The sequence below is a fragment of the Mus musculus genome, chromosome 10 (genome assembly GCF_000001635.26).
Source record: "Mus musculus strain C57BL/6J chromosome 10, GRCm38.p6 C57BL/6J".
NCBI classification, from domain to species: domain Eukaryota; kingdom Metazoa; phylum Chordata; class Mammalia; order Rodentia; family Muridae; genus Mus; species Mus musculus.
In genome coordinates, this window is record NC_000076.6 from 18,691,040 (window position 1) to 18,704,413 (window position 13,374).

Genomic DNA, 13,374 nt, shown 5'->3' on the forward strand with positions numbered 1-13,374 from the left:
TGTGGTGTTGTTAGAGCTTGATTGGCAAGATTACAAAATCCAATTTGAATTTCATAGAGTGAGCAAGGACAGATTATTACTCTAGGGGGATAACGACAACATAAGTCTCAGCAACTCCTAGCTTTCCCCCATTGTAACTGGTGTATTTTAAAGTTTCTCTTCAACCATCTACACAATGGGGACAGTCATGTCTCCCACCTGCAGATCCGTCAGGGGAGACTTAGCAGACAAGAGAATGTGGTGGCGCACGCCTTTAATCCTAGCACTTGGGAGGCAGAGGCAGGTGGATTTCTGAGTTTGAGGCCAGCCTGGTCTACAGAGTGAGTTCCAGGACAGCCAGAGAAACCCTGTCTCAAAAAGCCAAAAAAAAAAAAGAATAGACTTCCCCTCAGACTGAATTCCAGTTCAATACTGACTCTGTTATCTTACTAGCTGTTTGACCTTGGTATGAATGTAAAGTACTTGCCAAGTATCTGATACATAATACATTTTAAATAAGCAGCCCCTGTCATTTCTCCTTTGAAAATTATAATTATCCACCGGCACTCATCTTTATTATCTACAGATGTACATAAAGTCATATATCCAATAATAGAACTCTCAAATGGCTTTTGAGGGTCATGTGTCCTATCCTTTCTTATCACCGAAGCCTGCACTCCCTAGATAGGATGTTCACGTCTTTCTCTTTGGCTTCAGAGGCAGAAGGCCAGCCATAATTCTTTCCAGTCTTTGGAGGTTAAGCCAGCTAGATCAGTTAATAACCTCACTAAAGGTTATCCATTACAAAGAAGGGAAGTCCTAACTACTCCAGTCAGAGATAGCATTAGTTATGTTCATGGCTCCTTTAAAATCTGCTTGGCATTTACAGAAATGGCACATAGCAAGGGAAAATGTTACCAAAGCAGACATGCATTTAGCCTAAATGTTACACACTCTGCTGCCATCTATAAATCCATTCCATATGTAATCTAGCTTTAGGGAAACCTTCTTTTCTGATTCTCTATAGCCTTGGTACTTTATTTAATCAAGTCATCAAATGTTTAGTTGGATTCCATGGCCATTTCAATAAATCAAAATTGCTTTCTCTCTACCTCCTGTTAAACAGTAAAACTGTGTGGAGCAGCTCCCATACTAAGTGACTTAATATTCCTATTCAATTCATTAGGACCACATGTCATTGATTTGTTTTAACCTTTGACTGAAAGTCTATCATCTTTCTAAATGAGATGAGCTACTATCCTTGCAATCCTGATTTTCATTATCAGCTAATTTCTGATTGTTCTTTTGAAAATCTCCAACTACTATTCGTCTTTCTAGGAATTAAATATTCTGGCTACACATTCTTAGGCGTATGATCTGATTCAGTTTTTCATGGTTATAAATACTAACAGCAAGTATGTAAATAAAATCCATGATAGAAACTTAAAAAAGAAAAGTATCACAGGAAGTTAGCAGGCCCATAGGCCATTGAATCCCTGACACCCCAACCGGCTGTCCCATTTAAATGAGAAAAGTAAATACCATAACTACCCCGTCTTTAGAATTTAAAATGCCATATAAATTAGTGGAGCTATCAGGAATTTCTCAAGACCCATTAAGTGAAAGGTACTCATTCCTGAACAAAAGAGTGGAATCTGCGTTCTACCTCTGGCCCTGGGTACAGACATGACATTCTATTTTCCTCCAGTTACTATTTCTCCCTTGAGAATGAATCTGACTGTGCCTGTCACTCACCTGCCCAAGAGGCTGCCCAGATGAAATCTGACTCACTGGAAGAAGTGCTGAAGAGAGAGCAGGAATAATTATGCCCTTAATGAGATAGTGTCCTTATCCTCCACAGAAGCCCCAGCCACAGTGCAGGTGCTCACAGGGCCATCTTGCAACACTGCTGAGCCTGGCTACCTTTCAGGGCTCTAACTCAAAAAAGTGTAGCTTTTCCTTTTCCTTCTTCTTATCTCATTTTCTTTTGGGTACTGGCCAAAAACCCAAGTCTGCTTTACCTGCGACTCTTCGCTTTCCAACTCTTTCTCCGAAGCTTCCTCCCCTTTGGTCATACAGTTGGTGGTCAACCTCTGTCACTGAACATGCTGACTTTCGTGGACCCTAACTCTAAAAGGCATGGCCTTCTATCTGCCTTTTCCCCTACACCTCCCTCCTGCCAAGAGCTGCTGAGATCACGGCTCACTTGCCTTGTTTTCATTTTAAAGTTTAATGAAATTATACTAGGGTTTCTTTCTGAGTCCACTGCTAAATTCTTTTATTAATGAGACTCAGAACTCAGAAGGGAACCCATGTTCTGTGGGTATCAGTAAGATGTTTTGTAGAAATGTACTATGAACATAGTAAAAGGTATCTCTCCTGAGTAGTAAGTCTAGACAAACATTTGAGTATGTTTATCATGTTTCATTTTAAAAGCTTTTTCTGGCTTGAGCAGGCATGGTGCAATCCTAGCACTTGGAAGGGTCAATCAGGAAGAGAGTCATCTGGGTTTGGGGCAAGCTTGGGCTACATACTGAGCTCCATATCAGCCAAGGCTAGAGTGGGATCCTGCCTCAAAATAAACCAAATCTGTATGTATAAAGCATTCATACAAATAGCTTGTTTAAATAATTTCTTAAGAAAATGAGTTACATAGAGAAACAAAAATTAAATCAACACATTTGTCCAATGTAATGGGATCTAGTTTTTTCTCCTAGAGCCCAGTTACTTCTTTCTATTTTCTTCTCAGTGTAATTTTTTGGGAGAATGGGTGAATGAATGCATTTTGAAGCAGTAGCAATATTATCAAAGCCAGGAATTATTTACAAGTTGTTTGATTGGGTCATTATAAGATTAAAGAGGATAGATTTCTGAAAATTAATACAAAATTATTTTGAAACCTGTGCTCACACAGAGGAGATAAAAATATTTTTCTAATTTCATATGATATCTCAGAGGCAGGAGAACCCCAGACTACACTTGAAAGTCCCAAACAAAAGATGGGGCTTGTAGCCTTGTTTCAAGAGTGGTACAGAGGTGGGCTGGAAAGACTGCTCAGTAGGTAAAGTACTTGCCATGAAAGTATGATAAACTGAATTCATGTCCCCAGCATCCATGTTAAAAAGCCTGGTATGGGCATTGCATCTGTGATTTCAGTTCAAGTTCCAAGAGTTCAAGTTCCCTGGGAGTCACTGACCTGAAAATCTAGCCAAACTGGCAAGCTCCAAGTGCAGGGAGAGACCGTGTCTCAAAACACAAGGTGGAAAACAAGGAAGACATCCGATGTCAGTCTCTGGCTTCCACATGTATTCACATACACAGAAATATATATACACACACAAATGACACAGAGGGAATGGAGAAGTAAAACAGATGTAGGGGTGGTTAGGACCTGGTTTATCTGAGTAGATAGCACATAGCTGCCAAAGTATATCAAAGGGTAAGGCAAAGCTGGCATGGACAGAAGGAAAAAAGTTAAACAGAAACGAAACCATAAAAATCAGCCATCAGGCTCTCAATGTCTGCGCTTTCTAAGACTCGCTTGGGAGACTAAAGAAAAGCACCTCTTCCTAGACCTGCCACAGAGGTGAGACAGGAAGCAGTGGCGTCAGGAATACAAAACTGTTCAAAGAGTTTTTCGCAGGTAGCATGTCAAGTTTTTATAAACATCTTGCTGCACCCTTAGAATAATTTTATTGGGTTGGTACTAGTATTAAAGAAGAGAACGTTCCTGAGTTCAAGGCCAGCTTGTTCTACAGAGCAAGTTTAAGGACAGACAATGCAACACAGAGAAACTCTGTAGCCCAGAAACAAACAGACAGACAATGAAACAAACTCGAAGAGCAGAGAGTCAAGACAAAGAACAGTAAAGAGCTCTGTCTCAGGATGCTCTGCTGTGAATAAGAAGAATGAAGGTCAAGCCAGGCAAGTGTACCACAGTGTCTGAGTTTTCCACCAGTACCTAAACTACCCACCAACATAGTTCGGTCAAGCCAGGACAGTATTGAAGTCAGTCTCTTCTAATGAAGAAACGGAAATCTAAAAACTGAAATTCTTTGTCTAAGACAAATCCTTATAGTGCATGCTTAGGAGAAAAACAACTACAACTCAACACTAACTGCTCTCAAATATTACTCTACAAATGTTCCTTAGGCAGGAAAAGAGCAGACTGTACTAAAAGCCATCTTGTTAGTTTATGCTGTGCTGCTGTGGGCAGTATTGTTCTTGGTCAAAAATCCACCTTTTCCTACCCAACATTTAGTTACAGGTCATGACACATGTCAACCATTATGAGGGATTCATGATTCTGGTAATTTCTCAGAGTTAAGAATGAAAAGGAGAGAGAGATACCATCTATCTTAGTTAGGGTTTAATTGCTATGAAGAGACACCTTGACCAAGGCAACTCATATTGGGACCACATTTAATTGGGGTTGGCTTATTTTCAGAGGTTCAGTCCATTATCATGGCAGGAAGCAGGGTGGCTTCTAGGAGAGTTCTATATCTTGTTCCAAAAGCAAACAGGAGGTGACTGGCTTCCAGGCAGTTATAGGGAGGATCTTATTGCCCACCCCCACAATGATACACTTCCTCCAACAAGGCCACACCTCCTAATAGTGTCACTCCATGGGCCAAGCATATTCAAACCACCACACCATCTCTAAAGGGAGGTGGTAGTAGATAGAAGGAGATATGAGTGTTATAATGTGTACACCTGTGAATGCAAGCAATGGTGTGTATGTGAGGTATATGTGTATGCGTGTGTGTGTGTGTGTGTGTGTGTGTGTGTGTGTGTGTGTGTGTTGTGCACATCTGCACATGTGTGGGAGGCAGGGGCAATCATGTACTCTGCCATACATATGCATGAAGAGGTCAGAAGCTAACCTCTATTTCCTTCCACCTTATTTTTGGAACAGGTACTCTCATGATGAGTTCACCAGAAACTCATCATTTAGGCTAGGACTGACTGTCCAGGAAGCCCATGGGATTCACCTGTCTCTTTACTACCACTGGTGTTTGAGTTATAAATGAATGCTACTGTCCTTTTCTTCATGTGGGTGTTAGGGATCTGAACCTTCTCTATTGAGCTACCTCCTCATGTCTGGCTAATATAATTTGTAAAATAAACCATAATTCTGATGTGCTACTGAAGGGTGGCCTTCCTCTTGCCAAGCTAGACATGAGAAATCTCAGTCTGTGTAAAACATGCTTAGGTCTTTGCTCTGGTATAGTGTACACAGGTAGGCACAAAGCCCAGAATGAGCAGGTTGGTGGCAAACGGAAACTACAAACACTTGATATGCCAGATCAGGGCAGAGGCCTTACTTGCTGAAACTTGACCTTGTTACTCTTAAACAATCAAGGTTATTTTGGAAGACTACAGCCAGGATAATAAACATCTTTTCAGATAAGACAGATGACTATAACAAACTGTGTGGTCACAGTCAAAAGGCAGTTTTGAGGTGGTCAGTGCCGGCGGGGGTCACAACGTGCTCCTTTCCCAGGGATGCACAATCGTTCCCATGTCAAACTAACCTTCATCACTTCCACCTGCAGGTCCTCATTGAGTGACGGTGTCACTTTCACTGCATTCAGGATCTGATTGAGCAGCTGCTTCTCATCGGAGTCTGTCTCCATGGAGACAAATCTCTCTTCTGACAGGAGCTTCTGAAAAGCAACACAAGGCAGTGATTGCAGGCATTTCCTCCTGTATCTTATTATGTCTGATGCTCTTTTTTTTCTTACTGTGGAGTATCTAGCTGGAGGTCATCTGGCAAGAACTCATGCTATGTACCATTAAAAGGAAACATGCCTAAAACTTCAGATAATGGGTTTTGGAAAAAGTATCTTTCAAATACTAGGTAAGTCACTCTATTTCAGCCAGGAAAATGTTATGTGCTGGCCATCTGGGTTATCCAGGTAGTGGGAATAAAGACTGGATGTGCTAAGAAAGAGGAATCCCACCCCACAAGATAGTCATTCATGGGCAGACCCTTGCTGAATGTAAGTTTTGTTACATAAAAGAAGGTCTTGAGAGCATACGTTCATTTTTTTCAGATACATATGTTTCCAGAAATTATTTTTGAATTCAAAAACCCTTAATATATATCCAGTATTAAGAAAATGAAGGTATTTGCTTGCATGAGGACATCGGGGTACTTGTGGATTAGCCTTTTGCCACTCAGGACAATGCTTATTTTTCTATAATTTCTATGCTTATGAGCAGACAACTCCGAGTTCTCATGTTTCTCAAGAGCTACATAGATAGAGCATCTAAAGGACATAAAGAACGTGTCCCAGGAAGGAGCAGAAAGCTTTTGGAATGCTCTGACACTAGAGAGTGAGACACAGCTTGAGTCACATTCACAAGTCAGAACTTAGCAGGCAATCAGGGTACAGTCTAGGCTGCCTCACCCTGAAACCCCCAATTCTCACTCACAAGGGTTACAATTAACTTGTTCTCCCCAATTCTGAACTGGTGCAATAGGTAATTTTTCCCACTGAGACTCAGTATTGCATTTTATACTTCTTTATTCTTGGCCTAATTTGTTTTTTTTTCCCCCCATGGAAACTTAGGTGCAGCAAGAATCTGTTCAAAACCCTATAGTATCTCCCAGAGCAGCCCAGAGTTGGAAGTTTATATAGAAACTGTCTTACAGCAAGAAAGTCTTAGAAGTTACCAGGCCATAGGGACCAAGGGACATACTCATAAAGGAAGACTAGGCCATTAATCACTAATGTGAATAAACAAGTCCTTGAAAACATGGAACTGCAACTTTGCTGCAAAGTTGGAAAAGAAAAAAGTGGGGAACATAAATGAGAAAATGGAAAAATGCAACAGGTCTAAGCAAGCCCCCATTTATTTCTACAGATAGCCTAATTCTAGCAACCAAAAGCCATTGAAGAACATTAATGGAAATGCTTTAAAACTTCCTATGCTTTTGTGTGTTAAAATACAGTTTACTTCCACTCTACTGAGGTGAATAGGAGCTAATCTCTGACTCTCCAACATGGCTCCGCTCTTGGAAGGCAGCCGGGTCTCTCTGACCCAAAAACTGGGAAAATTGTCCACAAGGACAAATAAATGCCACTGTAGGCTTGAACTTCACTGTGTTTTAGAGACCAAATGCCTTAGAAAATCAATGTGTTTATACAGCTATCGCCCTTTTGGGTTTGGGATTACAGCCATTCTGTTTGGTTTAAAACACAAATTCTCAAGTAGTTTGACTTTTAAGATTAGGGTTTTATCCTGTCTTGTTCTAGAAACAAAATATATTAATCTGTTCACCAATATAATTATAGAATAAAAAAAGCAAAATAAGACAGATTCAGAAAGACAAATATGACAAAAAACAGACGATTTTTTTTCTGGAGCCTGTATTTTACAGAGATACATAAAATTATATATATACATACATACATATATGTATATATGTCAGGTTTATATATGTCTATATACACATATATATGTCAGGAGAAGGAAGATGTCTAGAGGAAGAACAGAAAAAGACTCAGGACAGGGAAATAGAGAGGCTGGAGTGGGGGAGGAGGGAGGAGAGAGTGGGGTAAATACTATCAAAGTATATGATATACTTGTATGAAATATCTTTCTGAAACCTCACTAATCAGCATGGGGAATATACTCTAATTGTAATGCCATGCCATGTGCAAGAAAATGGATACAATGAAGATCATCATATCCAGCCAGTCTCAGAAAAACAAGCATATCTTCTCTCCTTTGTGGTTAGCAAGTGTCATATAGACAAAAAACATCACATACGAGCCCATGGCATGAAAGTAGAAGGGAACTGTCAAGGGAAACAAAGAGGCTCATGGGAGGTGGTAGGCCAGGGGATATGGGGGAGTCTGCTCAATGTATAATACATAATTATATGAAAATTTAATAAGAGAAATTGATAGAAAAAAATCATAAAATTGTCTCAATTTACTATTAATCATGATTGCACAAATCTTAGATGTGGAATGCAGATAAGATCCAAACTGATAGGAACCTCTAGAGGTCTCTTTTTCCTGGGACCCCTAACTTTCAAAACTGCTGGACTCTATGAGAAAAGTTCATACCTACATGGGCTTAGTTGAAGCCCTCTGCACCAGTGCTTGACTACACTGACCAAGTGATGCTGTATCCAGAGAAATTCTAGAGGCTATAAGATCTTGCCCCTCTGTGGCTATTATCTAAATTCAATCTAAGTTTTAGACAGAAGGCAATTACATGGTAATGACTTGCTCTTTCAATGCCAAAGTGGTCTGTCAACTTCTACCACATGACTGCATCCAGTCAAAGTCATACCTGCATTCCTGCCAAAGCATGTTGGGCCAGCTTCACATTTTTTGATTCCAAAGCCAACTGGAGAGGCAGCAAGCATTTCTCCCTGGCAGACACAGAAACAAGTATAACATGTGAGCTGAGCAAACCCGGCAGTCATGCACTGTAAACTTTATGCATAACCACCGCCCAAACCCCCCAGCCCCAAGCCCCATCACCACCACCCCAAACCCACCACCACCATGCCAACACCCACTACCATCACACAAAAAACTAGAACCCATCATGAAATTACACATGGCTTAAAGATCAACAAAATTGTGCAGAAATGACAATATATCTGGAGCTTGCCCTCTTAATGTGGCTGTAGGAAGAACAGATACAATTACTTCATCTATAGTATGCTCAGTGGCATATAGAGAGGTCTATAAACACACTTTCCCCTTCCCCAGATTAATGCATTGCTCATACACCAAGCATGAGCCTCTCTAGGGAGCAGCTTTACATACATGACCTACTCCAAACCGTTTTCCTACCTAGGAAGTCACTGCATCATGACTTACATTATTTATCCATATAAGTTAAAATTCTCTTAATTTGCCAGTTTCTCCCCAACTCAAAGAATTTAAAAGTCGCTCATAACAGTCTTTAGTCTCTATCAAGTCCAGAAAATACATATTCTCATGGCAGAAATAAAACTACACATCAACAGCTTTGGTCAAGGAAAGACACAAATACACATGAAAGATGGAGCACTACTTAGATTGCCTATAGCTTAAAAACAATCTGCATTTTCAGCAGAAGCTAGAAGAGAGTGTGTCACAGGGTTAGGTTAGAGTTACATTTGTGGAGGAATAAGGGTCACTGCTACAGAATACAAAGAAATGGAAATTTGCCTATAGCCTTGATTCCTTCCAGTCTACCCCACAGCTCTGCAGTCTTCCTGTGCAATCATCCACCAACTCCCCACTGACTGAGAGTTTTGGACACCTGCCTGATTGCAGCTGTGAAGGCAGCTGACAACAGGCCAGCAGGAAGAACACCCGGTGCCTAATCCTTTTCCCCTCTCTCCTTGCCAACCCAATGACCCAATGGCCATTTTTACATGATGATCAATGAACAGTGCTGCCGATTTACAGTAGGCACATCCTTTGGCAGATAGAGGAATTGCCCAAATAAGGTACTTCCAGATGGGTGACTGTAACTTTGTTATTATTAGTATTGTCTGTCCTTCTCAGTGACAAGGCAAAGGCACTGTTGCGACTACAGAGGGAGAGGTGAGGCTTCCAAAAGAAGCAAAAGCTTCTTTTGTTTCATTACACTCAGTTCATAAGCTTGGAGAAGCAATGAGAAGAGTGAAACAGAGGGAGGGATCAGAGTCAGAGGCTGATGGAGGAGCAGCAGAAGCAACCCTGGATTTTGCCCTGAAACAATCGAACAATCTCCAGCAGGGTGAAGACACTATGAAAGAACCTTCATCTCCAATCTGGAGTCAGATCTGACAGCGAGGTACCGTACCAAGAAGTCACCCAGTAAATCCACACCCCTCGCAGCCGAATAGCCTGGAACAGGAGAAATCTGTGAGGTAGTTGCAGGCTGATATTGTACATGCATTGCATATTATAGATCAAGGTAAGCATGAATGCCAAATCCAGCAATAGTAGGCATCCCTTTGTAAATATCCCTTGGGAAGCAATACTCTTTATACACAATTGAAAAATCACTACCACCCCTCTATCTACATAAGTAGCCCTGACAATCCTTTCTCTACCCTATGACTAATTTGAACTAGGTTGCTGTCAAGTTCCAGGAATGTCAGGCTGTATCATGACCCTGAAGCCCTTTCCTAGTTTGTTCTTCACGCTGTGATGAAGGCAGGCCTGGTAGCGTGAGATTGTTTCAAGTAAGTTTGTGTTGGCTTGAAAGGTATCAGTTACTGTGAAGGGCTGGGGCTATAGAATCATTCAGACACGATGGGAACAATGGTTTATACTTGTAATCCCAGAACTTAAGAGGCCGAGGCAAGAATATTGTCACAAGCTTGAGGTCAACCTGGTCTACATGGCGAATACCAGGCCAGGTCAAATTTTGTAGTAAGTGAGACTGTCTAAAATAAAATAGAATAAAAACCAGTCCTATAGAGTTGAAGTGAGGTGTGCATGGACCATAGAGCAGAGACTAGCAGAATTTTTCAATATACAGACAGGTTAATATGAGCTATGCATTTCACATAGTCTCCACTAGAATTACTCAGCTCTGCTAGATATAAAAGCAATCATAGACAATAAGTAAATCAATAAGTATGGCCATGTTCCAATAAACCTGTATTTACAAAGCCAGCTAAGGGGCCAGACCTGACCAACATACTGCTCTGCCAAGCCCTGACACAAATTATGCCTGGGAACACAGGCTAAGCAGATTTAGCCTTCTCATGTTTCCAAGGGATTTTCACAGGACATAGAGCTAATTTGCCTTAGAAGAGTATTAACAAAACCAAAGACAGGGCCAAAATCTCTATTAGAATATAAGTGCTTTGGAGAAATATCACTGTAGGCAAAGATGTAACTGGGCACTAAACCAAGCTATCCTGTCTACCCATTGAACTAACATTTGGTGCCTATAATGTGCCAGGCACCATATACAGATTTGGGCACAAGCTGACAAAGTACAGGACAAAGCAGGTGCCTTTGTTAATTTATATTCAGAATGAACTAGAAGAAGAGAATTGTTCTTACTGTGGATTGGTTCCATATTTAGTTTTATTTATAACTACAACTTTAAAATAAGCCTGTCTATCCTCAGGTCACATTAGAGAAAGCTTAGGTTCTGGGAAGTCTTGCAGCCTGCCCAAGTCCACTCAATTCATGTGTATTGGAGATAATTCAAATCTAAATCTGACATCCTAAAACAAATTCTTCCTAACAGCCTTTTATATTAGAAGTGTGGAGCAAACCTATAACAGCTGTTTCTTGACCTTTTTTAGGTCATGGATACGAAAAGATCCAGGACAAAAGGGGAATTGTATGTTCAAAGTACATTAAACACAAATAAAATGTCCTTGTGAAATCTAGCACCATGCACAATAAAAACAGGCCAATTCAAAACATTGCTTAGGGGCTGAGGAGACAGATACATGGCTGAGTGGAGAATGCATTTGCCGCACAAGCATGAAGCCAGAGTTCAGAGACCACATAAAAGCTGGGCTGTTATGGCAGCCACCCATGATGCACTTAGAATACAGAGACAGAAGATCCAAGGAAAAACTGACTAGCTAAAGTAAGCAAGGTTCTACGTTCACTCTACTTCTGTGGCAAAGCACTCTAACTGGAAGCGCTTGAGGGGAGACAAGGTTTATCTCAGCGCACAGATGATAGTAAATCCAGGCAGGAGTTCAAGCAAAAATTTGATGCAGAAACCATGGGGGAAACTAGTGTTTATGTGCTTTCCACTCTTCTGCTTCCCTCCAAAGGTTGATTTTTATGTGTGTATAAGTGTGTGCCTGAGTGTATGTTTTTGTACCATATGTGTGCAGATGTTTGCAGAGGCCGAAAGAGGGTGTTGTATCTCATAACACTTGAGTTATGAGTTGCCTGATGTAGGTGCTGGGAATGGACTCCTAGGTCCTCTACAAGAGCATCAAATGCTCTTAAACTCCCAGCCATCTCTCCAGCCCCTTAGCCAACTTGTTTTGAATGCCCTAGAACTTCTGACCCAGGGCATGATACTACTCACAGTGTGCTAAGGCCTTGTACTGGCTGATTTTACCCTAACCTTAACCCTCACCCTAACCCTAACCTTAACCCTAACCCTAATACCTGTGGTGCATTTTCTTGAGTGATGTGGACCCAGCTCACTATGGGACGTGTTACCTCTGGGATGGTGTCCTTGGAACTATAAGAAAGCCAGCTGAGTAAGCCATGAGGAGAAACCAAGTAAGCAGCATCCCTCCATGGCCTCGGTATCAGTTCCTGCTTTGAGCTCATAGCTGACTTCTTTTAATGATGGATTGTGATATGGGCGTGTAAGTGAAATAAGCCCTTTCCTCTCCAAGTTGCTTATGTTCTTAGCATTTTATCACAGCAATAAAATCTTTAAGATGGGCCTCCTATATAAATTAACAAGATAATCCCCAAGACATGTGTAAGGTCAATCTGATCTGAGCATTCGCAAATAGAGACTCCCTTCTCAGGGCTATCCAGGCTGTGTCAGGTGACAGTCAAAATTCACTTGGACACGGAGTTTGGCAAGCTCTGAATTAACAAGAGACCCTACTTCAGGAAATAAATTGGAAAACAACTATAGAAGACCCTCAACATCAACTTGGGGCCTCCATATACATCTGCTCCCAAGTGCCTACACAAACGTGCCTACATGTATGTAAACACACATATTATAAACACACCACAGATATACATACACATTATTTAAAAATAAACAAGTAACTAAGTGAATCTGGCAAAACACTTTGTTCCAGACAAGCTGTATTAGTTACTTCCTGATTGCTGTGATAAAATACCATGACCAAGGCAACTTATAGAAGGAAGGGTTTACTTGGGGCTAAAAGTTCCATAGGAATAAGAGTACATCACAACCACTTGGGGGAGTGGCAATGGCTATGGGTTGCCATGGCAAATAGAGCTGGAAGCTGAAATCTGAAATCTGAGGGACCACAAACAAGAAGCCAAGTGACCTAGGGATGGCGGGAGAGTTTTAGACCTTAAAACAACCTTTAATGACCCACCCCCACCAACAAGGCCATACCTACTAAGGTCCCACGAGCAGCACCAGTGACTGGGAAGCAAATATTCAAATACCTGAGAATATGGGGGTCATCTCATTCAAACCACAAGAAGAAGGAGTGTATTATTTTCCTTCTTGGGATGCATGGGCTCTGCTCTCCTTCCAGTTCCACAGGCATCCTGAGTCGATGGACTGAAAGTGAAGCCCTTTGCCCAGTACAGTAGAAACCCCAGGGTCTGTGCCGAGTCAAGGACTGCTTCGCTAGCATGGCTGGGCTTAGGATTCTGCTAGATAGCCTCTGACAAGAGTCTACACCAATAGCTGGACACAGATTCAGGGGTATGGCGATTGTCCTTACATCAAAGGCCC

General features: G+C 41.3%; 1 protein-coding gene across 1 annotated transcript in view; it reads right to left on the reverse strand.

Annotated features, from left to right (window-relative positions):
* Nucleotides 1–13,374, reverse strand: part of Arfgef3 (ARFGEF family member 3) — a 155,748-nt gene that overhangs the window by 103,029 nt on the left and 39,345 nt on the right. Inside the window, exons 3-4 of the mRNA NM_001033258.4 lie at nt 8,290–8,371; nt 5,514–5,645 (exon numbers count right to left, since the gene is read on the reverse strand). Of these exons, the coding sequence (NP_001028430.1) occupies nt 5,514–5,645; nt 8,290–8,371 (214 nt within the window). The remainder of the gene's footprint in view (nt 1–5,513; nt 5,646–8,289; nt 8,372–13,374) is intronic.